The sequence below is a fragment of the Cherax quadricarinatus genome, chromosome 2 (genome assembly GCF_038502225.1).
Source record: "Cherax quadricarinatus isolate ZL_2023a chromosome 2, ASM3850222v1, whole genome shotgun sequence".
Taxonomy (NCBI): domain Eukaryota; kingdom Metazoa; phylum Arthropoda; class Malacostraca; order Decapoda; family Parastacidae; genus Cherax; species Cherax quadricarinatus.
The window spans coordinates 55,925,745-55,952,523 of NC_091293.1; the positions used below are offsets into that span (position 1 = coordinate 55,925,745).

Here is a 26,779-nt window from a genome sequence, read left to right on the forward strand (position 1 = left end):
AATGACTTGACTGAATGACTTACTTGACTGCCTGACTGAATGACCTGACTGACTTACTGAATGATTTAAAGTTAGACTTTTTCACGGAAGAGGACCTTGAAATGGTGTCTAGAGCAGCTGATGTCTTACCATCAGTTGTATAATGTACTACAGGATAAAATAGAACAGAAATCCATTACAGAATTTATGCACACTCCAGTGCAACCATCGACTTCAGTACCAGAACCTCTACCATCCACCTCAGCCCAGTAGGACCACAACATAACTCTCCACTCTCTTCACAATCATCGACAAACACCAGCACCCACAATTTAAGGTAAGAAATATTATTATTTCCGTTGTAGTTATAGTCTTGAGCAATAAAAACAACATAATTCATCACGACAATGAACTACAATTATATATTCACTTTTACTTTTGTAAGATCTGGAGGTCTAAAAGAAAGTTGTTTGAGGGGGAAGCTTACATCCTGAATTTTTGCTCATATCCAGAAACAAAAAATCAACTGGGTGACTGCTCGTATCCTGAAAAATTCGTATGGTGGGGCACTTGTAAGCCGAGGTTCCACTGTATAATATAGTATACACTTACCTTGGAGCAGATGCTTGCAGAGCTTGAGGGTGGTGGAAGTTAGTTTCATGTCCTTTTTCTATTAATTGCTTAACTTACTTGCTACACTTAATGCTACACTTTATCGCTGAACTTAACTGCTACAATCGTTTTTTTATATTTTTTGTTCACTTCACTTTTCACTGATCTATTGCTATGCTCTTAATTAGTATCGTACATATCCTAGAAGTATTGCACTGGTACTGCCTGGCCACACCTAGCTTGTGTTTATCTATGATTTCATGCTTTAATTCTATGGATGATTCATCCTCTTTTTCTTCTCAGCACTGTCCAATGCATTTACTTTCTTAGGACCCATGGTTAGAAACAAGAATTTGGGCAACATAACTGCAGAAAATGGAAGGAAATCACGACAATATCTCCTCCCAGACCGTGGTAAACATGTGGATAACGATGTTTTGCTGATAGTGGCGCTAACTACTGGCAGCCTTCTAGAGCTTCTCCTTACTGTTATTACATACGTATTATTATTATTATTATTATTATTGTTATTATTATTATTATTATTATTATTACTACAGGTCCGCCATCATAAATCTGGCAATCAGTTATTCGGTTCCTTCAGTTATTCGGCACTAATTTTGGCTAGCATAATTTCAAATTTCCAGGGTCACCACACTAACCTGCTGGTACTGTTTGGTGGCGCTACTTGCTGCATAAGTAATTCCAATTTCTTTTTCTCCATTTATTTTTAACCTGCTTAGTTTTAGCCCTAGCCATGGTTCCAGTGAATAAAAGAAATGCTTCCATTAAAGATAAGGTGGCTTTGAAGCCACTGTCATTGTCATGAGCTCAGTCTCATGATGCAGAATATGCTTTATTTCACTAATATCAACACTACAGCTTATTTGCATATCACGATTGATCTAATATGACTTAATAAACAATATAAATAACATAAAACATGTTAAATACTCCAGAATAAATAATATTTGGCATAACACCGAGCAGTTCGACGGAGGTATGAAGAGGAAATGGTATACAAATACCATTTTCGTATCCCTGTCTTGGGGGCTTATATTAGAGAAAACGGAGTGTAGCACAGGGCTAACTGTGATATACACTCGTATTCCTCCATAAACCTGAAACAAAAAAGTTATTTTCTCTATATAGATTATCACACATAGCAGCATATGTGTAGAGAACCTAGGATAACTCAAAAAAGTCAACGTGGCTTGTTTCTAGTACCTGGCTTGGGTTAGCCATATATGATTTTTGGTAAATATTCAATTCCCAGCCAGGGTAGAAACATTAGGCATGTTTCTTTACACCTGTTGTCTATGTTCACCCATCAGTAAATAGGTACCTGGGTGTTAGCCGACTGGTGTGGGTGTTATCCTGGGACACTGACCTAATTTTCTTGAAATACTCTGCATAACAAACGGCTTTCTATATAGTATGTCACTGATGTCAGCTAGGCCTGTATACCTTGTACATGAACGTGTAGTAAATAAAGATATTATTATTATTATTATTTTTATTTTTATTATTACTGTATTATTATTATATTATTATTTTCTCAGTTGTTTGTTGGGTTATCTTATTGAAACTTGGGCAATGTATGATGGAAAGATACTTCTTAATATCCACCCAAAATTAAAGAAATCAAACCATAAATAGCGGAGTTCACTTCTCAGCCATTAGCAGCTGCTTAGCGGTATATTTTTGTATGGTTTTTATGGTTATATTCTCATTTTTTCAGTCTCATTTGATAGAATGAAAGATATATTACAGAAATAGATATGATTTTGGTTGCTTTCATGACGAAAAGTACCTTGAAATTGCGCTCACAGTAGCGAAACTGTTCTATTCTTTAGCGAAGCTCAAGAGTAAACAAATGACGTCACCGTCCATTACCTGTCCACCTGCCAGTCCAAATTCCAATACGGAGTCAAGAATGGGTTGACATTATTTATACAATTATTACAATAATGCAGCAGTTTGCATAACAGTAAATCTTCTATTTTTTTGTGAATAAAAATTCCAAATGGTAAGCAAGAGTAATATAAGAGGGGCCTGGAGCCATGACTAATGAACAGAGAAAATGTTATTTTAGTGCCAGGAATGTCTGCATTGTTTATTCTGGATCCTATTTTGAAACTGGCATCTGTTGAAATTTGTGTGAAATTGCCAAATTGCCAATTTCTGACCACTTTATTGGGTAGTTGAAATAAGTGAATGGGCAGTTTCTTGTACTCAGTTGACAGACTAGAAGTAAATAAATTTATTCAGGTATATACAAATACAGTTACATAGATTATTATACATAGCAGTGTATGTATAGAGAACCTAGGATAACCCAGAAAAGTCAGACAAAGTGACTTATTTCCAGTACCTGGCTTGGGCTTGCCATATATGATTTTTGGTAAATATTTTTTTTTTCTCGGTTGTTTGTTGGGCTTTCTCATTGAAACTTGGGCAGTGTATGATGGAAAGATGCTTCTTAACGTTCAACAAAAATAAAAAAGACGGATGATGAATAAGGTAGTTCACTTCTCAGCCATTAGCCGCCTCTTTGCAGTATATTTTCGTATGGTTTTTATGGTTGTATTCTCATTTTTTTGGACTCATTTGATAGAATGGAAGATATCTTACAGAAATAGACATGATTTTGATTGCTTTCATGATGAAAAATACCTTGAAATTGAGCTCAAAGTAGCGGAAATGTTCGATTTTTGCCGATGTTCAATGAACTTTGTGTAAGTCAAGTTGGTTAATTTTATTAAGTGTATTCTAACCTAACCACTCTTTAATCCAGCAAACTCAGTAATCGGGCACACTACAGGTCCCAGTGATGCTGAATTTGTGATGGAGGACCTGTATTATATTGTATTATTATTATTGTTATAATAATTATTAATATTAGTATGTATGTATTATTATAATAATAATAATAATAATTATTATTATTAATTTAGGGAACTGGAGCATAGATCCAATTCCCTAGATTAAGAGCCCCTCGCCAAGGAACCTCCCTTGAGGGGGAAGTTTGCATCCTGAAATTTTGTTCGTATCCAGAAGCAAAAATTTGACCGAGCAACTGTTTGTATCCTGAAAAATTCGCATGGCGGGGCATTCGTAAGCCGAGGTTCCACTGTATACCAGAAATGTTATAAATAGTGCAACGGTGATATTAAAACAATATCAAAGATGGTTGACACAAACCCACTACCATTATAGTATGCTCCTCACTTAGCGACCAATTTGTTTAACCACATGGTCTTGGGAACGTTGAGTGAGGAGAGGCTGTATTCAGTTTGTTTATTTGTGATTTATGTGACCTAACCTCACCTAACCAAATTACCATGTAATTATGTAGCCTTAAAAAATTGTCAAATTGTTCATTATCCAGCTGCTGGGTATATACATACCTCCAAATAATAATAATCATAGTTTTGTTCATCAAAAAAAAAAATTTTACCTAAGTTTTAACTCTGTATAAATAATGTTGTGTAAATCTGAACAAAATCAGAGTTATATTACAATACTGTAGACAGTTACAATAAAGGCTAATGATAAGGCCATTTGTTAAATATCTTCTGACCTTTCAGGCATGTAATTTTACCAAGTGATGTGGCAAAATTAGTGCCAAAAACTCATTTGATGACAGAGACTGAATGGCGCAACCTTGGAGTGCAGCAGTCACCTGGCTGGGTTCACTACCTTGTCCACAGCCCAGGTAAGGAAGTGATGATTTTGCTGTTGTAATCTGGTACTAAAAGAAAGCTAATTTCACAAAACACACCCTCTTCTGAATTTCAAAATAAGTGAGCTTTTATCCCTGCAATATGTAAAGTATGTATTGCAAATGTAACATATGAATAAAATGATGACTTCATATCTTTAGCTCATAGGTGAACTTGGTTTAGCCCCTTGAGTGTCGCAACCCCCAATCCTGAGGTGTCTCCTGGTGTCGCAAAATTTAAAAAAAAAAATTATTTTTTCTTATGAAATGATAGAGACTCTTTTCCCAATTGTAATGACACCAAAAGAACGAAATTTGACGGAAAATTGATGGAATTACACTCTCACAAAGTTAGCGACCTCGGCAATATTTTCAAATTGGCAATTTCACCCACTTTGAGCCCTATTTTCGGCTAATTCCATTGTTCCAGTTGACCAGACTCATAGCTATTTCTTTATAACTTCATTTTTTCTATCGATTGAGTACAAGAAACTGCCCATTTACTGATTTCAACTACCCAATAACGTGGTCAGAAATTTGCAATTTGGCCAATTTCACAAAAATTAAAAAATATGACATTTTCAAAATAAGGTCCAGAATGAACAATGCAGACATTCCTGGCTCTAAAATAACATTTTCTTTGTTCATCAGTCACATCTCCAGGCCCCTCTGCTATTACTCTTGCTTTGTATTTTGAATTTTTATTCAAACAAAAAATAGAAGATTTACTGTTATGCAGACTACTGCAATATTGTAATAATTGTACAGATAAGGTCAACCCATTCATGACTGCATATTAGAATGGCTAGTTGGACATTTATTGGACAATGACATCATTTGTTTACTTTTGAACATCAGCAAAAATCAAACATTTCCCCTACTTTGAGCTCCATTTCCAGGTTCTTTTTATAGTAAAACCAATCAAAATCACTTCTATTTCTATAATATGTTTTCCATTCTATCAAATGAGACCAAGAAAACGAGAATACAACCATAAATACTATACGAAAATAGACCACAAAGTCGGCATTTTAATTAAAAAAAACGGTCGGTTTATTTTTCTCATTATGCACTGTGTGCTTCAGGATTTTTTTTATATGGTGCGCACTGACCACACAGACCCATTCTCTCACATGTGGGCCTACCAGCTTTCTCATGCTTGATTTGAAGCCACTAGAATTTATAAGTACAGTGGACCCCCGGTTAACGATATTTTTTCACTCCAGAAGTATGTTCAGGTGCCAGTACTGACCGAATTTGTTCCCATAAGGAATATTGTGAAGTAGATTAGTCCATTTCAGACCCCCAAACATACATGTACAAACACACTTACATAAATACACTTACATAATTGGTTGCATTCGGAGGTAATCGTTATGCGGGGGTCCACTGTATACATATGTCAAACATGGTGGCTCGTAAGATGTATATATACGACTGAAACAGTCAAAGGGTTAAAGAACTAAGAGGTAGTTTAGGGAAACTTAATTTACGTACAAGTTTTTCCCTCACTCTACAGCTAGCCCTCCACTTTCGCGAGCTTCGAACATTCGCAAACACCCAGCCGCCCAATCATATGCATTACAATATTTTATGATGTTTTCATGTGTTTTATGATTGTTTGTGGTTTAATAAGTTAACCCTTTGGCTGTCACAAGCCCCAATCCTGAAGTGTCTCCTGGTGTCGAGAAACATTCGAAAAAAAAAAATTTCTTATGAAAATGTTAAGATTATTTTTCTGATTGTTTTAGTCCAAAAAATTTTTTTTTGCCATCAGTACTTACCGAGATATAGAGGCGTGAAGTTGGTAGAAAATGAGTCGTCGCATATGGCAACAGCGGCGACTGCCGCTCACCTGGTAAACTTTGGTTTACTTGTATTTGAAGGTTTCTTGTTTTTTTTTCACTATTTTATTTTTTCACATAACTTATGTGGCCTGTGAGTCCAAAGTAAGGTGCAATGTACATATATACACTTGTTGTATACGACACAATAAGCACACAAACATAATTATCAATATATTGTTTACAAAACTTGTTTACACAAACAAACAATACAAAAATTTTTTTATTACTATTGTTTTATAATATACACCTACCATCCGACTTACGACCGAGTTCGGTTCCTAGAAACCGGTCGTAAGTCGAACTTTAATACTGAATATCAACAAAACATTTTTGTAATGACTTTATTTTATTGTTTTATTTTGGTATTTCATGTTTTACTTTACTTTTTATGTTGTTAGTACTGTATTTTATAATGTAAGGTTTAGGATAAACACTGTGTACAACACAAATAGTTGTTTATTTCCCAGAAATTTGGCATAAAAAACACGGTCGTAAGTTGAGTGGTCGTAAGTCGAGCAGGTCGTAAGTCGGATGGTAGGTGTATATACAAATGTACAGTCACTGGACATGTTCCTAGAAGTTTTGCAGCTTGTGGAACTCTTTGAAACATGGTTTCATACACTATGGTGTTTTACACTCCTTACACATAAAACGAGTGTGTGTGCATTTTTGTGGGCATTAGCAAGCAGTTGTGTTACGTAGTTATCCTAGGCAAATGGTCGTGTGTCATCATTCCTTCCTTCCTACCTTCCTGCATTCCTTTCCTACCTTCCTTCCTTACTTTTTACCTTCCTTCCTTTCATCTCGTCCTGCCTTCCCTTCTTCCTTCCTTCTGGTTTCTATAATATATATTCACATATATAGTCACTGGATACTTTCATATAACTGCTATTATCTTCATTCAGCAAGCCTGTCTTGTGTGTGTGTGGCTTCTAATGGTTTTGAGTCAGCTGTCAAAATGACATATTGTCTCATTACTCACTTCCCCTACCGCCTGTCAAAACAATGGGGTCGGATGCTCGCTTCCCCTCCATCCTATCTAATTATCTTTCTCTCTCTTTCTCCTTCATTCTTCCTTCTCCTTCATTCTTCCTTCTCCTTCATTCTCCTTCATTCTTCATTCTCCTTCATTCTTCATTCTCCTTCATTCTTCATTCTCCTTCATTCTTCATTCTCCTTCATTTTCCATTCTTCTTCATTCTTCATTCTCCTTCATTCTTTGCTTCTAATTGTTTTGAGTCAGGGTTGGCAGCTGTCAAAATGACATATTGTCTCATACTCCCCCTACTGCCTGTCAAAACAATGGGGTCAGATGCTCCCTTCCCATCCATCCTATCTAATTATCTTTCTCCCTCATTCTCTCTCTTTCTCCTTCATTCTTCCTTCTCCTTCATTCTTCATTCTCCTTCATTCTTCATTCTCCTTCATTCTTCATTCTCCTTCTCCTTCATTCTTCATTCTCCTTCATTCTTCATTCTCCTTCATTCTTTGCTTATAATTGTTTTGAGTCAGGGTTGGCAGCTGTCAAAATGACATACTGTCTAATACTCACTCCCCCTACTGCCTGTCAAAACAATGGGGTCGGATGCTCCCTTCCCCTCCATCCTATCTAATTATCTTTCTCCCTCATTCTCTCTCTTTCTCCTTCATTCTGGAACTTTGGGTAGTTTCAAATTTAGGTTGGATAAATGTATGAGTGAGAGGGGTTGGATATGAGTTGGATATGAGTGGGACTTGCAAATGAGTGGATAGAGTTACCAGACTTTATTTCTTGGGTAGCATTGAAAATTGGGTTGGGCAAATGTTTTGTTAGTGGGATGGATTGTAAAGGACCTGCCTAGTATGGGCCAGCAGGCCTGCTGCAGTGTTCCTCCTTTCTTATGTTCTTATGTATTCTTCCTTCTTCATTCTCCTTCATTCTTCCTTCTCCTTTGCTCTTCATTCTCCTTCATTCTTCATTATCCTTCATTCTCCTGGTATCCTGGCATTGCTTTTGGTCACAAACTCCTCAAAACCATGAAATTGATCTTCACTGACACTTCCATCTGTGTTAGAGCATCACTTGGGAAGAGTAGAGTCCCAGATTTGCCGGGGAGTCATATATTTCTTACCGCTAGGCATACTGAACAAGGACTACTGAAATGGCATTCCCACAATGCACCACTGGCTCCCCGATTTTTTTTATATGGTGCACACTGATCATGGAGACCCATTCTCTCACATGTGGGCCTACCAGCTTTCTCCTGCTTGATTTGAAACCGGTAGAATTTTTTATTTTTATTATCACACCGGCCGATTCCCACCAAGGCAGGGTGGCCCGAAAAAGAAAAACTTTCACCATCATTCACTCCATCACTGTCTTGCCAGAAGGGTGCTTTACACTACAGTTTTTAAACTGCAACATTAACACCCCTCCTTCAGAGTGCAGGCACTGTACTTCCCATCTCCAGGACTCAAGTCCGGCCTGCCGGTTTCCCTGAATCCCTTCATAAATGTTACTTTGCTCACACTCCAACAGCACGTCAAGTATTAAAAACCATTTGTCTCCATTCACTCCTATCAAACACGCTCACGCATGCCTGCTGGAAGTCCAAGCCCCTCGCACACAAAACCTCCTTTACCCCCTCCCTCCAACCCTTCCTAGGCCGACCCCTACCCCGCCTTCCTTCCACTACAGACTGATACACTCTTGAAGTCATTCTGTTTCGCTCCATTCTCTCTACATGTCCGAACCACCTCAACAACCCTTCCTCAGCCCTCTGGACAACAGTTTTGGTAATCCCGCACCTCCTCCTAACTTCCAAACTACGAATTCTCTGCATTATATTCACACCACACATTGCCCTCAGACATGACATCTCCACTGCCTCCAGCCTTCTCCTCGCTGCAACATTCATCACCCACGCTTCACACCCATATAAGAGCGTTGGTAAAACTATACTCTCATACATTCCCCTCTTTGCCTCCAAGGACAAAGTTCTTTGTCTCCACAGACTCCTAAGTGCACCACTCACTCTTTTTCCCTCATCAATTCTATGATTCACCTCATCTTTCATAGACCCATCCGCTGACACGTCCACTCCCAAATATCTGAATACGTTCACCTCCTCCATACTCTCTCCCTCCAATCTGATATTCAATCTTTCATCACCTAATCTTTTTGTTATCCTCATAACCTTACTCTTTCCTGTATTCACCTTTAATTTTCTTCTTTTGCACACCCTACCAAATTCATCCACCAATCTCTGCAACTTCTCTTCAGAATCTCCCAAGAGCACAGTGTCATCAGCAAAGAGCAGCTGTGACAACTCCCACTTTGTGTGTGATTCTTTATCTTTTAACTCCACGCCTATTGCCAAGACCCTCGCATTTACTTCTCTTACAACCCCATCTATAAATATATTAAACAACCACGGTGACATCACACAGCCTTGTCTAAGGCCTACTTTTACTGGGAAAAAATTTCCCTCTTTCCTACATACTCTAACTTGAGCCTCACTAGCCTCGTAAAAACTCTTCACTGCTTCCAGTAACCTACCTCCTACACCATACACTTGCAACATCTGCCACATTGCCCCCCTATCCACCCTGTCATACGCCTTTTCCAAATCCATAAATGCCACAAAGACCTCTTTAGCCTTATCTAAATACTGTTCACTTATATGTTTCACTGTAAACACCTGGTCCACACACCCCCTACCTTTCCTAAAGCCTCCTTGTTCATCTGCTATCCTATTCTCCGTCTTACTCTTAATTCTTTCAATTATAACTCTACCATACACTTTACCAGGTACACTCAACAGACTTATCCCCCTATAATTTTTGCACTCTCTTTTATCCCCTTTGCCTTTATACAAAGGAACTATGCATGCTCTCTGCCAATCCCTAGGTACCTTACCCTCTTCCATACATTTATTAAATAATTGCACCAACCACTCCAAAACTACATCCCCACCTGCTTTTAACATTTCTATCTTTATCCCATCAATCCCGGCTGCCTTACCCCCTTTCATTTTACCTACTGCCTCACGAACTTCCCCCACACTCACAACTGGCTCTTCCTCACTCCTACAAGATGTTATTCCTCCTTGCCCTATACACGAAATCACAGCTTCCCTATCTTCATCAACATTTAACAATTCCTCAAAATATTCCTTCCATCTTCCCAATACCTCTAACTCTCCATTTAATAACTCTCCTCTCCTATTTTTAACAGACAAATCCATTTGTTCTCTAGGCTTTCTTAACTTGTTAATCTCACTCCAAAACTTTTTCTTATTTTCAACAAAATTTGTTGATAACATCTCACCCACTCTCTCATTTGCTCTCTTTTTACATTGCTTCACCACTCTCTTAACTTCTCTCTTTTTCTCCATATACTCTTCACTCCTTGCATCACTTCTACTTTGTAAAAACTTCTCATATGCTAACTTTTTCTCCCTTACTACTCTCTTTACATCATCATTCCACCAATCGCTCCTCTTCCCTCCTGCACCCACTTTCCTGTAACCACAAACTTCTGCTGAACACTCTAACACTACATTTTTAAACCTACCCCATACCTCTTCGACCCCATTGCCTATGCTCTCATTAGCCCATCTATCCTCTAATAGCTGTTTATATCTTACCCTAACTGCCTCCTCTTTTAGTTTATAAACCTTTACCTCTCTCTTCCCTGATGCTTCTATTCTCCTTGTATCCCATCTACCTTTTACTCTCAGTGTAGCTACAACTAGAAAGTGATCTGATATATCTGTGGCCCCTCTATAAACATGTACATCCTGAAGTCTACTCAACAGTCTTTTATCTACCAATACATAATCCAACAAACTACTGTCATTTCGCCCTACATCATATCGTGTATACTTATTTATCCTCTTTTTCTTAAAATATGTATTACCTATAACTAAACCCCTTTCTATACAAAGTTCAATCAAAGGGCTCCCATTATCATTTACACCTGGCACCCCAAACTTACCTACCACACCCTCTCTAAAAGTTTCTCCTACTTTAGCATTCAAGTCCCCTACCACAATTACTCTCTCACTTGGTTCAAAGGCTCCTATACATTCACTTAACATCTCCCAAAATCTCTCTCTCTCCTCTGCATTCCTCTCTTCTCCAGGTGCATACACGCTTATTATGACCCACTTCTCGCATCCAACCTTTACTTTAATCCACATAATTCTTGAATTTACACATTCATATTCTCTTTTCTCCTTCCATAACTGATCATTTAACATTACTGCTACCCCTTCCTTTGCTCTAACTCTCTCAGATACTCCAGATTTAATCCCATTTATTTCCCCCCACTGAAACTCTCCTACCCCCTTCAGCTTTGTTTCGCTTAGGGCCAGGACATCCAACTTCTTTTCATTCATAACATCAGCAATCATCTGTTTCTTGTCATCCGCACTACATCCACGCACATTTAAGCAACCCAGTTTTATAAAGTTTTTCTTCTTCTCTTTTTTAGTAATTGTATACAGGAGAAGGGGTTACTAGCCCATTGCTCCCGGCATTTTAGTCGCCTCATACGACACGCATGGCTTACGGAGGAAAGATTCTTTTCCACTTCCCCATGGACAATAGAAGAAATAAAAAAGAACAAGAGCTATTTAGAAAAAGGAGAAAAACCTAGATGTATGTATATATATATATGCATGTGCGTGTCTATGAAGTGTGACCAAAGTGTAAGTAGGAGTAGCAAGATATCCCTGTTATCTTAGCGTGTTTATGAGACAGAAAAAGAAACCAGCAATCCTACCATCATGCAAAACAGTTACAGGTTTTTGTTTCACAGTCATCTGGCAGGACGGTAGTACTTCCCTGGGTGGTTGCTGTCTACCAACCTACTACCTATTTATGCGTTTTAATACGTCAAACATGGTGGCTTGTAAGACGTATATATACGACCGAAACAGTCAAAGGGTTAAGGAAGCAGTATTGTTAGGCTAAGTAAGTGCTATTATTGTATTTCCCTACAGTATATTTGCGCATCAAAACATTTGTGAACGCCACAGTACAGTATTATTATATTTCCGTACACCATATTTGCACACCAAACATTCAAGATTCGCGAAGTTCTTGATCCCCTAACCCTCGTGAATGTGGAAGGACTCTTGTATATGGATTCACTTTATGCAAATTTTATACGGTGGAATGTTTTATTTCTCTTGATAATTTTGTATTATATACATTTGTCATATGTGACTGGTATGATTTGCAAAATACAGTTAGCACTCCTTATTCACGGGTTCCACATCCGCAGATACAACCAATTGCAGATAGAAATATTAAAAAAAAAAAAATCCAGAAATTTACAAACAACAAAATTTGAATTTGCCATGCTAGACAGTAATCTAAGCACCTGTTTATGAACCAATAATGTAAACTATTTATTTATTTATTTAATGTCTTTGCAAACAGTACATTGAGATTGTGTATATACAATAGTGGGATGCAATGCATCCCACTATAAATTCAAGTCTCTTCTCAAAAATCACTTACTCACCCACAATTAAATAAATACTGAATAATTGTATCTCATAAATTGTATCTCATATATGTATCTCATTATTGTATCTCATAAATGTCAACCTGTGACCCAATCAAACTTTGTTACTATTTAACTTCATTACCTAACAGAATACTCGATTCTACTGATTACACAGCAACACAGTAAATGACCATATGACCTGTCTTTGTAATACTCATTTGTACTAAATTGTTATCTGTTTTGCAATATTTTTTGTACCACTGAATATATCATTGCTTAGTTAATCTTAAGTCAATTTTAAGCCTGCCCATAATGCTCTGCATACAAGGGGCTTTGGCATGCTGCACTTTAAAAAAATTTTATTCCTTGTACTTCTCTGTATCATGTTCAAATTAATAAATAAATAAATAAATAAATAAATAAATAAATAAAAAAGAGAGCCTCTATTATGCCTTGGCATTATGGGCCAACTTAACATTATTGGCTTACATTCTACTTAATACTAAGAAATAGTATATCATAGTTGTACAGTAGGATAGTAATTATTTCATAGTTGTACAGTAGAATATTAATTATAAATGAATAAAAATTTGTATAATACAGAGATATACATACAGTGGACCCCCGAGTTTCGGCAGCCTCGACTTTTGTGAAATTTGACCTTCGGCGAGTTTTTTTGGAAAAATTTGGCCTCGAGTTTCGTGAAAAGACTCATGTTTCGGCGACCGTCAGGTACCTGTCCGCCCGTCACCGCGCACACCAAGCCAGTCTCCCACACCATTCATGCTCAGTGTGCCATTGTTTGCCAACACGTGACCATCACCCCGTGGTTTCATACAATACATTTCATAATAATCCATTGTTTTTTGTGCATGCAACTGCTAAATAAGTCATCATGGACCCAAGGAAAGCTAGTGCAAGCCCTTTGGTAAATAAAGTGAGGAACACGATCCAGAGGGATTTTGACGGGGATGTAGAAGAGTTGGTGGAGGACCACAGGGAAGAGCTAACCACTGATGAACTGCAAGAGCTTCAACTGGAACAGTATCAGACCACAGCTGAGGAACTTGCTTCAGAGGAGGAGGAAGAGGGAGTGGATGAGGTGCCTTCTTCAAAGATTAAGGAGATTTGTGCAATGTGGAATGAGTTGCAAAGTTTTGTTGAAAAGTATCACCCTGACCAAGCTGAAACAAGCCATATCTGCAACATGTACAATGACAGTGTTGTGTCCCACTTCAGGGAAATCTTAAAGAAATGCCAGAAAAAGACCTCTCTGGACAGATATTTTGTGCGACAGGGGTCCAGTGACTCTCAAGTTGTTCCCAGTGGCATTAAAAGAAGAAGGGAAGTAACCCCAGATAAGGACTTGCTACCTAAAGTCCTAATGGAAGGAGATTCTCCTTCCAAACAATAGTGTACACCTTCCTCCTATCTATCCCCTCCTCCCATCTTCCATCCACCCAGAAGTCTTCAGTAAAGGTAAGTGTAATGTTATTATTATTTTTTTAAACGCATGTACTTGATTTCTGATTGTTTTCATTATGTAAATCTTTATTTAATTTGAAAAAAAATATTTTATTTTAATATTTTTGGGTGTCTGGAACGGATTAATTTTATTTCCATTATTTCTTATGGGGAAAATGGTTTCGAGTATCGTGAATTTCGACCTTCGGCGGGCTCTCTGGAACGGATTAATCACGAAACTCAGGGGTCCACTGCATTTATATTCTAAAATGCTTTTGTGAAAAAAATGATTCAATTATATTCCTGTCAACAATGGATAAAAGGTTCAATGTGATTGTTTCAGTTATGATGTGGGAGTACATAGGTGAGTAAATGTATACTGAGTATTTAGCATTTAGTCTAGGGTAATTAAGTGGCTTTTGAGAAGAGTTAAATTGATTTTCAGACTGGGTTACTTTAATATCTTCTGGTAATGAATTCCATATTTTGGGGCCCCTTATGTGCATAGAGTTTTTACACAGTGTGATATGGACACGAGGTATATCAAAAAGAGATCTGTGTCTTGTGTTGTGGTCATGTGTCCTGTTTAGGTTGGTGAGGAAAAGTTTGAGTGGGGGGTTTATATTTGTGTGTATTGTTCTGTGTATGTAGTAGGCACATGAATAAGTATGGATGTTCTTAATGGTAAGCAGATTCAGACTTTTGAAAATTGGTGGAGTATGCTGGCAGGAGTGGGAATTTGTTATTCTTACTGCTGCCTTTTGCTGGGTTATTAGGGGTTTTAGGTGATTGCATGTTGTTGATCCCCATGCACAAATTCCATATGTAAGATAAGGGTATATGAGTGAATGGTACAGTGCGAGGAGAGCTGATTGTGGAACGTAGTACCTTATCTTTGATATTATGCCTACAGTCTTGGAGATTTTCTTGGTGATTTGTTGTGTGTCCGGAACTTAAGGCTACTGTCAAGGTGGATACCTAGGAATTTTCCCTCTGTGAGTCTTGTGACTGATGATCCATTTAGCGTAATGTTAATTGGATCATTTGCAGCTTTGTTTCCAAACTGAATGAAATAGGTTTTATCAGTGCTCAAGGTAAGTTTGTTAGTCATCATCCAGGCAGATATTTTCTGTAATTCAGCATTGACTGTGTTTGCTAGTATGACTGCGTTTGGGTGGGAAAATACATATGTAGTGTCATCTGCAAATAATATGGGTTTGAATAGCTGTGATGCATTTGGTAGATCATTGATGTAGATGAGAAAGAGGAGTGGTCCAAGGACGCTTCCTTGTGGGACTCCTACTGTGATTGGTAGGGTGGAGGAGTTTGCATCATTTGCATACACATATTGAGTTCTGTTACTAAGGTATGACTTTAGGTAGTTGAGGGAGTGGCCTCTGATACCATAGTGCATTAATTTGGAGTACAGTAGCTCATGGTCGACTGTATCGAAAGCTTTACGTAAATCAATGAAAATTCCCAGCGGGACTTCTTTCTTTTCAAGTGCGGTATATATTAGTTCTAGCATGTGTATGATAGCGTCATTTGTGCTTTTATTATTTCTGAATCCAAACTGACAAGGGTTTAATATGTTGTGTGAAACAAGGTAGGAATAGATCCATCTATGAATTAATTTTCATGACCCTCACTATTTTGAGGATTGTTGGGAAGCTAGATGATTCAATGGATTTGTTAAAGAGTGTTGCAATAATTGGTGACAATACTCGTGAAGCTTTTTTGTACATAAAAGCAGGCAAGTTGTTTATGTCTCCTGCCTTGTTTTTAAGGGTGTTTATGATGAGCATAACTTCAGTGGGGTTGGTTGGAGCTAGGAATAGCATATTTGGGTAGGTTCCTATGAGGTAGTCTGATGGATGGGTGTTTGTGCTTGGTATTTTGTTTGCTAGATTTTTTCCTATGGTGGAGAAGAAAACGTTAAGTCTGTTTGCTGTTTCGGTTGGAGTGAGTAGGGGTTCATCTGATTTTGTTAGTTTGATTGCTTTGTTTTTGGATAACTTTTTAGTTCCAAGAATTTCAGATAGAGTTTTCCAGGTTTTTTTCATATCACCTTTGATGTTATGTAATCTATTTTTGTAATACAATTTTTTTGACAGATATATCAGATCACTTTCTAGTTGTAGCTACACTGAGAGTAAAAGGTAGATGGGATACAAGGAGAATAGAAGCATCAGGGAAGAGAGAGGTGAAGGTTTATAAACTAAAAGAGGAGGCAGTTAGGGTAAGATATAAACAGCTGTTGGAGGATAGATGGGCTAATGAGAGCATAGGCAATGGGGTCGAAGAGGTATGGGGTAGGTTTAAAAATGTAGTGTTAGAGTGTTCAGCAGAAGTTTGTGGTTACAGGAAAGTGGGTGCAGGAGGGAAGAGGAGCGATTGGTGGAATGATGATGTAAAGAGAGTAGTAAGGGAGAAAAAGTTAGCATATGAGAAGTTTTTACAAAGTAGAAGTGATGCAAGGAGGGAAGAGTATATGGAGAAAAAGAGAGAGGTTAAGAGAGTGGTGAAGCAATGTAAAAAGAGAGCAAATGAGAGAGTGGGTGAGATGTTATCAACAAATTTTGTTGAAAATAAGAAAAAGTTTTGGAGTGAGATTAACAAGTTAAGAAAGCCTAGAGAACAAATGGATTTGTCAGTTAAAAATAGGAGAGGAGAGTTATTAAATGGAGAGTTAGAGGTATTGGGAAAATGGAGGGAATATTTTGAGGAATTGTTAAATGTTGATGAAGATAGGGAAGCTGTGATTTCGTGTATAGGGCAAGGAGGAATAACATCTTGTAGGAGTGAGGAAGAGCCAGTTGTGAGTGTGGGGGAAGTTCGTGAGGCAGTAGGTAAAATGAAAGGGGGTAAGGCAGCTGGGATTGATGGGATAAAGATAGAAATGTTAAAAGCAGGTGGGGATATAGTTTTGGAGTGGTTGGTGCAATTATTTAATAAATGTATGGAAGAGGGTAAGGTACCTAGGGATTGGCAGAGAGCATGCATAGTTCCTTTGTATAAAGGCAAAGGGGATAAAAGAGAGTGCAAAAATTATAGGGGGATAAGTCTGTTGAGTATACCTGGTAAAGTGTATGGTAGAGTTATAATTGAAAGAATTAAGAGTAAGACGGAAAATAGGATAGCAGATGAACAAGGAGGCTTTAGGAAACGTAGGGGGTGTGTGGACCAGGTGTTTACAGTGAAACATATAAGTGAACAGTATTTAGATAAGGCTAAAGAGGTCTTTGTGGCATTTATGGATTTGGAAAAGGCGTATGACAGGGTGGATAGGGGGGCAATGTGGCAGATGTTGCAAGTGTATGGTGTAGGAGGTAGGTTACTGAAAGCAGTGAAGAGTTTTTACAAGGATAGTGAGGCTCAAGTTAGAGTATGTAGGAAAGAGGGAAATTTTTTCCCAGTAAAGGTAGGCCTTAGACAAGGATGTGTGATGTCACCGTGGTTGTTTAATATATTTATAGATGGGGTTGTAAGAGAAGTAAATGCGAGGGTCTTGGCAAGAGGCGTGGAGTTAAAAGATAAAGAATCACACACAAAGTGGGAGTTGTCACAGCTGCTCTTTGCTGATGACACTGTGCTCTTGGGAGATTCTGAAGAGAAGTTGCAGAGATTGGTGGATGAATTTGGTAGGGTGTGCAAAAGAAGAAAATTAAAGGTGAATACAGGAAAGAGTAAGGTTATGAGGATAACAAAAAGATTAGGTGATGAAAGATTGAATATCAGATTGGAGGGAGGGAGTATGGAGGTGAACGTATTCAGATATTTGGGAGTGGACGTGTCAGCAGATGGGTCTATGAAAGATGAGGTGAATCATAGAATTGATGAGGGAAAAAGAGTGAGTGGTGCACTTAGGAGTCTGTGGAGACAAAGAACTTTGTCCTTGGAGGCAAAGAGGGGAATGTATGAGAGTATAGTTTTACCAGCGCTCTTATATGGGTGTGAAGCATGGGTGATGAATGTTGCAGCGAGGAGAAGGCTGGAGGCAGTGGAGATGTCATGTCTGAGGGCAATGTGTGGTGTGAATATAATGCAGAGAATTCGTAGTTTGGAAGTTAGGAGGAGGTGCGGGATTACCAAAACTGTTGTCCAGAGGGCTGAGGAAGGGTTGTTGAGGTGGTTCGGACATGTAGAGAGAATGGAGCGAAACAGAATGACTTCAAGAGTGTATCAGTCTGTAGTGGAAGGAAGGCGGGGTAGGGGTCGGCCTAGGAAAGGTTGGAGGGAGGGGGTAAAGGAGGTTTTGTGTGCGAGGGGCTTGGACTTCCAGCAGGCATGCGTGAGCGTGTTTGATAGGAGTGAATGGAGACAAATGGTTTTTAATACTTGACGTGCTGTTGGAGTGTGAGCAAAGTAACATTTATGAAGGGATTCAGGGAAACTGGCAGGCCGGACTTGAGTCCTGGAGATGGGAAGTACAGTGCCTGCACTCTGAAGGAGGGGTGTTAATGTTGCAGTTTAAAAACTGTAGTGTAAAGCACCCTTCTGGCAAGACAGTGATGGAGTGAATGATGGTGAAAGTTTTTCTTTTTCGGGCCACCCTGCCTTGGTGGGAATCGGCCAGTGTGATAATAATAAAAAATAATTTTTTTGACCTTATCAGGCTGGTAAATGCTGACGAGTAATTTCTCGACTGCTCTCTAGTTATTTGACCAATTCTATACTGTTTTTCATATTTGTGATTTGTGTTAATGGATTTGAGGATGCTTGGTGTTAGCCAGGGACTATTCAGTCTCTTTGCTGTGATCTGTTTAGTTTTTCTGGGGCAATGTCTGTTGTAGAGGCATTGGGCTTTTTTTAGAAAATTATTTATACATTCATTCATATCTGTATATGTTTCAAGCTCATTTTGCCAATTGATGTTATTCATAGCTGCTATAAAGTTGTTAACTGCTGTCTCGTTATGTAGTCTGAAGGTTACTTTAGTAATGTCTTGTGGTAGTTTGCCCAGATTAGTTATGAGAAAGGTTGGGTAGTGGTCTGTAGTGTTGTCCATGATTATGCCTGATTTTAAAGGGGATATGGTGTTTGTCCAGATGTGGTCTATTAAGGAGATGCTTGTCTCGGAGATTCTTGTAGGTTTAGATATTGCTGGTAGCAACAGGCAGTTACTCATTGTGTTTGTGAATTCAGTTACTTGTGGGTCCTGGTCGTGTACTATGTTTATGTTGAAATCACCTGTTAGTGGTAGGTGGTCTTTATTCATGTGTGCATCAGTAATCATGATTCCTAGTTTTTCACTAAAGTGATAAATGTTTGACTGTGGTACTCTGTAGATGTTTATAACTATGAGGGGTTTTTGCAGGTCTTTTGATTTAAATTTGGCTATGATATATTCTCCATGTTCATCCCTTGTGCAAGATTTATTGATACATTTGAGTTGATTTGAATAGTATATAGCTGTTCCTCCCCCTTGCTGGTCTGTTCTACAGTTGTGTATGGCCATGTAGCCAGGAATGGTATATAAATCTGTAATATTAGGCTTAAGCCAGGTTTCTGTGAGTGTGGTGATTGATATATTGGAATTAAGGGAACTGAGTAATGCTGTGAGGTCATCATAATGTTTGCTCAAGGATCTGACATTGTTGTTAACCCTTTGAGGGTTTCGGCCGTACTAGTACGGCTTACGTCCCAAGGTTTTTGGTGTACTAGTACGCCTAAATTCTAGCGCCCTCAAATCTAGTGGGAGAAAGCTGGTAGGCCTACATATGAAAGAATGGGTCTATGTGGTCAGTGTGCACAGTATAAAAAAGATCCTGCAGCACACAGTGCATAATGAGAAAAAAAAAAAACTTTGACCGTTTTTTTTGGAATAAAACAGCTAATTTGCACTGTATTTTCGTATGGTATTTATTGTTGTATTCTAGTTTTCTTGGTCTCATTTTATAGAATGGAAGACATATTACAGAAATTGAGATGATTTTGACTGGTTTTACAATGAAAAGTACCTTAAAATTGAGCTCAAAGTAGCAGAAATTTTCGATTTTTACCTAAGTTCAAAAGTAAACAAATCATGCCAAGCGTCCAATACACGTCAACTGGTGAGTCTAATATTCTTTCGCAAGTGTGCCAATATTATTTATACAATTTTTTACACTAATGCAGTAGTTTGCATAACAGTAAATCTTCTACTTTTTGTGAGAATAAAAATTCAAAGTGGAAAGCAAAAGAATGTAAGAGGGGCCTTGAGACGTGACTAATGAACAGAGGAAATGTCATTTTAGTGCCAGGAATGTCTTTCTTGTTTATTCTGGACCCTATTCGGAAATTGGCATCTTTTGAAATTTGTGTGAAATTGGCAAAATTGCTAAATTCTGACCACTGTACTGGATAGTTGAAATTGGTATATGGGTGGTTTCTTGCACTCATTTGATAGAAAAAATGGAGTTCTAGCGAAATATTCATGTTTTTTGTCGACTAGTACAGTGGAATTGGCCTAAAATGGGGCTCAAAGTGGGCAAAATCGCCGATGCGTAAACATCGCCGAGACCGCTAACTTCGCGAGAGCATAATTCTGTAAGTTTTCCATCAAATTTCATACTTTTGGTGTCATTATGATCAGGAAAAGATTCTCTATCTTTTCATGAGAAATTTTTTTTTATTTTTTTATTAAATTTGGCCGACCCTGAGAACGAGTCTCGGAGAGGGCCTGTCTACCCTCAAAGGGTTAAAGATGGTTATGTTATTGTTTGCACTGAGTAATGTCTTTGCTTGGTCTGCTGTGTAGTAATTACAGTTACTGGTTGATTCATGTAATTCATTTTGTAAAAAATTTACATCAGGATCTATGCCTGTAATCATAGGATGAGAGTATTTTTACAAACTAGATTTTCTGAGTAAAATGTTATAAGATTTATATTGAATCTACAACTAGACTTATGGCTAAGACACTGTGATTAATCTAAAACTTGTAAAAATTTGAAAGAGAAAGAGATTATTACAGAATAGATAACTCAGTTATACACTTAAGCATCTAATAGCACCTTAATTATTTTAACAAGTGAGTTTATGAACTACAGTAGATATTTACAGTTAAAATAGAGGATCTTATGGATATAATAGTAAAATAATGTATTAAAAGTAAAATCAGTAGCACCTGAGGTAGTCTATAGCACCTGGAGTATTTTAATGGCAAAATAGTGAACTTATTATACTTTAGCCCCTGAGAATAGCACTTTGATTATTTTAACAATTGTGAATATATGAACTGAGGTAGTTATTTAAAGCTAAAATAAAGGAGAAAATATATAAGGGACTAAATTAAGTAAAGGTAAACAAAGTTCAATGGACAGATAATCACTATGATATAATATAATGGCAAAAAAGTGAACTTATTACACTTTAGCACCTGAGAATAGCACCTTGATTATTTTAACAAATGTGAATATATGAGCTAAGGTAGTTATATAAAGCTAAAATAAAGGAGAAAATATATAAGGGACTAAATTAAGTAATGGTGAGAAAAGTTCAATGGACAGATAGTCACTATGATATAATATTGATTTGGGAGTAAGATCTGATTTGTAATTCAATTCAATTCAATTCAAGTTTATTCTCTATAAGGGTTACAATGTGTGGTTTACAGGTTTTGGGTATTGTGTGGTTTACATGTTATAAAATACTAATTACAGAGGGGGCCACTAGGACACCTAGCATGGCTAGGCATTTCGAGCAGACTTAGATTAAATCTTAACATTAAATCCTTACAGATTATGGTATTAAGGCTAAGTGACTACATCATAATTTGTGAGCTTAGCAATGTGAATGCTTTTGTTTTGGCACAATACAAGGTGTCTATATTGGAGTATCATAGGCAAACTTATGACTAGTTAGGATTTATTATTTTAAGATTAAGATTAGTATTTCTGGGTTTATAGTCAGTGGGTGAGTGAGTGTAATTGTGAACCACCAGGTGGTTATCATGTAGTTAGTTGTCGGGGTGGATCAGGGAGATAAGATGTTTTCTAACTGTAGTTTTGAAAGTGATGAATGTGTCTGCAGTTCTAGAGTTTTCAGGTAGGGTATTCCAGATTTTAGGTCCTTTGAAATACATTGAATTTTTGTAAAGGTTTAGTCGAACACGGGGAATGTCATAGAGATGTTTGTGTCTGGTGTTATGCTTGTGGATCCTGTCACAACTATCAAGAAAGCATTTTAGGTCAAGGTTAATATTGGAATTTAAGGTTCTGTAGATACAGACTGCACAGTAGTGTGGATGTTCTGAACAGGGAGTAAGTTTAGATCTATGAAGAGTGGGGGGGTGTGTTGCCAGGGATGGGATTTAGTGATTATTCTTATTGCAGCTTTTTGTTGGGTTATTATTGGCTTTAGGTGTGTTGCTGCAGTTGAACCCCAAGCACAGATAGCATAGGTGAGGTATGGATATATAAGTGAATGGTATAGTGTGAGAAGGGCAGTTTGCGGCACGTAGTATCGTATCTTGGAGAGGATCCCCACCGTTTGGATACTTTTTTTGTTATGTGTTGGATATGGGTGCTGAAATTCAGGTTGTTGTCGAGGTATAGGCCAAGGAATTTGCCCTCATTATGTCTGGCAATTAGAGTGTTGTCGATCTTAATGTTAAGTTGCGCAACACCTGCTCTGCTACCAAACATAATATAGTAGGTTTTGCCAGTGTTAAGTGTAAGTTTATTGGCTGTCATCCAAGTTGATACTTTGAGCAGCTCCTCGTTAACAATGGTGTTGAGGGTGGCAAGAGTAGGGTGGGAGATGACATAAGTCATGTCGTCAGCAAAGAGAATGGGTTTCAGGTGTTGGGATATGTTTGGAAGATCATTTTGATGTAAATGAGGAAGAGCAGGGGTCCAAGGACACTTCCCTGCGGAACTCCAGTATCAAGTGGCCGTATTGATGAGGCTGTGTCTTTAATGGTGACATACTGATACCTATTAGAAAGGTAGGATTTAAAATATGCAAGCGCATGGCCTCTTATACCATAGTGGTCAAGTTTGTGGAGTAGGATGCCGTGGTCTACTGGGTCAAATGCTTTTCTTAGGTCAATAAAAATTCCTAGCAGATATTCCTTAATGTATAATAAGTTGAGCAATTAATTGCACTATAAAAAGTAGAGAAATATGAGGTAGCTGGTACTAGCTAGCAAAAGATAGTTTTGGGATTCACACAATAATGTAATTGGAATATACACTAATTGCTCACACAATATAAAGGGGGTTAAAATAGTAGTGGTAAGCTGAATTAAATGGACAGGTAGCAACCATGAATAACATTAATTTGGAGTAAGATTTGTCTTGCAACACAAAATTATGAGCAATAAAAAGCAATTAAAAAGTAAAAAGTATTTGAGGTAGCTGGTATTAGCTAGTAAAAGAAAAAAATAATAATGCACAATAATGTAATAGTAATGTACACTATATGCACCACACGTATATATGTGTTATTTTTTTTATTATATTAACACACTGGCCGATTCCCACCAAGGCAGGGTGGCCCGAAAAAAGAAAAACTTTCACCATCATTCACTCCATCACTGTCTTGCCAGAAGGGTGCTTTACACTACAGTTTTTAAACTGCAACATTAACACCCCTCCTTCAGAGTGCAGGTACTGTACTTCCCATCTCCAGGACTCAAGTCCGGCCTGCCGGTTTCCCTGAATCCCTTCATAAATGTTACTTTGCTCACACTCCAACAGCACGTCAAGTATTAAAAACCATTTGTCTCCATTCACTCCTATCAAACACGCTCACGCATGCCTGCTGGAAGTCCAAGCCCCTCGCACACAAAACCTCCTCTACCCCCTCCCTTCAACCTTTCCTAGGCCAACCTCTACCCCGCCTTCCTTCCACTACAGACTGATACACTCTTGAAGTCATTCTGTTTTGCTCCATTCTCTCTACATGTCCAAACCACCTCATTTAAAAAAGAGAAGAATATATGTGTTAAGGACACTTATCTAATCTGTTACAGAAATGTTAGCTTTTCTTAGGAAGGTAGAGAAATCATGTTCATTTGAGATGGTGTATTGTTGTCCTGTTGAAGTTTTTCTAATTAGTATTTTCCCATCTCGAGTGAAACACTGATGTATTTTGTTTTCCTGTTTAAGTTTTCTCAACCTGAACAGAAGGTTTTGACGTTTTCTTGTTAGACACTCGTTGATGTATACTCCATTTTTCATTGTAATTGCTGATTTAATTAAGTCCTTTCTTTTATCATATGAATGAAGTCTGATCATGATACTGTGTTTCCTACCTTGTTTTCCTAACAAACGTGTTTCTTTGATTTCATTGTTTTGCACGATAACTTGTACATGGTCCTGTATTATCCTGATAGCAGTTTCTTTGCACTGGGTTTGGGTTATGTCACTAGGAATATGTGGACTGTTTATTATAACTGCATCAGACAACTTATCTTGTTCAGTTTTGTCGTCTTGGAAATCATGGTATTCATTCAGTCGAGTGTGCATGTTCTGATTCCAGTCCTTGATTGCTTCTTCAACCTTCATATTTAGAGTTGTTATTTGCTCAGTGTGACTGGCTATTGCTGTTTTCAGAGTATTTTCTGTGTCAGCACTTCCCGAGGTAATCTTCTCTTCAAGGTTTTGGATCTTGTTCTCAAGGTTGGTTATCTTGGATTCTCGTCGCGCAAGTGTTACTTTAATATCTTTGATTTCGTTTTCTAGAGCAACGTTGTAGTCCCTGATATTGTCAGGAATAATCATACCTGAGTTATCATGGGTGAATCCTTTGAAGGGAGTGGAGTTGGAGAGGGAGTCAGCCATGTTTGTTGTTGTTGTTGTTCTCTGGGTTGTAGTGGTGAGGGGGGTTGATGTATAAAATAATGAATAAATAACAATAATAATTATAAATGATCGTAAAAGTTTGTTGGTGCTTAGCATCAGTAGACTAAGGTAAACCAGGCGATGGAATTGCATGGATTATGGTAGTATCAGTAGACTAATTCACCTGTTTACCATCAACCCACCCAGTTATAATATATTATTACTCACCTCAGACAATCCTGATATTAACCCCTTCAGGGTCCAAGGCCCAAATCTGAAGTGGTGCCCCAGTGTCCAAGAATTTTCAAAAAAAAAATTTTGTTATTTTTTCTTATGAAATGGTAGAGAATCTTTTTGTGAGGGTAATAAAACAAAAAGTACGAAATTTGATGGAAAATTGACGAAATTATGCTTTCGCGAATTTTGATGTGTCAGCGATATTTACGAATCTGCGATTTTGCCGACTTTGACTCCCATTTTAGGCCAATTACATTATTCCAGTCAACCAAATTCTTAGCTATTTCACTAGTATTACTTCTATTCTATCGATTGAGCACAAGAAATCGCCAAGTCAACTGTTTTAACTACAAATTAAAGTGATCTGAAATTGTTAATTTGGTCAATTTAACACAAAGTTCAAAATATTCCAATTTCAAAATAGGATCCAGAATAAACAATGTAGGTATTCCTGGAACTAAACTAACATTTCCTCTGTTCATTAGTTATGTTTTGAGGCTTTACAAATAAATTCCATTTTGATTTTTTATTCACATAATGAATTTTTATTCACACCAAAAAATAGATTTACTGTTATGCAATACTGTAATAATTGTATAAATATCATCACCATATTTGTGAATGCATATTAGACCCACCAGCTGGCGTGTATTAGACTTGTGAGGTCGTTTGTTTACTCTTGAATATCGGCAAAAATTTGACATTTCTGCTACTTTGAGCTCAGTTTCAAGCCATTTCCAGTACTAAAACCAATCAAAATCATCTCTATTTCTGTAATATGTCTTCCATTCTATCAAATGAGACCAAGAAATCGCAAATAGAACTATAAAAAACATACGAAAAAACACTGCAAAGTCGCTGTTTTAATCGAAAAATCATGATTTCAATTTTTTTCTCTCATTATACACAGCATGCTGCAGGATCTGTTTTATGTGGTGCACACATACCACATAGATGTATTCTGTCATATCTAGGCCCAAATGTACCACTCACAGTTTATCAGAGTGAGCTGAGCTCATGACGTAGATCTACGGTTTGGACCCTGAACGTAAAGCCGTAGATCTACGGGACGGACCCTCAAAGGGTTAAAGGAACATTAACAAATTTGAAAAGCAAAAGTACAATTGTGGTATGTTAACCCTTTGACTGTTTTAGTCATATATGTCTTAGGAGCCAGTGTTTTGAACGTATATATACTCAATAACTCTAGCGGCTTCAAATCAAGCAGGAGAAAGCTGGTAGACCCACATGTGAGAGAATGGGTCTTTGTGGTCAGTGTGCACCATATAAAAAGAATCCTTCAGCACGCAGTGCATAATGAGAAAATAAAAAAGCTCCGGCCATTTTTTTTATTAAAATGCCGACTTTGAGGTGTATTTTCGTGTAGTATTTATGGTTGTTTTCTCGTTTTCATGGTTTCATGTGATACAATGGAAAGCATATTACAGAAATAGAGATGATTTTGATTAGTTTCATGATGAAAACGACCTTGAAATTGAGCTCAAAGTAGCAGAAATGTTCGATTTTTACCAATGTTCAAGAGTAAGCAAATCACACCACACATCCAATACACATCAACTGGAGAGTCTAATTTTCTTTCACTAGTGCACTGATATTATTTATACCATTTTTACAATAATGCAGTAGT

General features: G+C 37.6%; 1 protein-coding gene across 2 annotated transcripts in view; it reads left to right on the top strand.

The window, feature by feature from the left end:
- LOC128694672 (cyclin-dependent kinases regulatory subunit) overlaps window positions 1–26,779 on the top strand; it is a 75,522-nt gene that overhangs the window by 35,308 nt on the left and 13,435 nt on the right. Inside the window, exons 2-3 of one of the 2 annotated variants that reach the window (XM_053784930.2) lie at window positions 182–316; window positions 4,182–4,309. In XM_053784930.2, the coding sequence (XP_053640905.1) occupies window positions 182–316; window positions 4,182–4,309 (263 nt within the window). The remainder of the gene's footprint in view (window positions 1–181; window positions 317–4,181; window positions 4,310–26,779) is intronic. The other variant, XM_053785004.2, reaches the window with a different exon arrangement.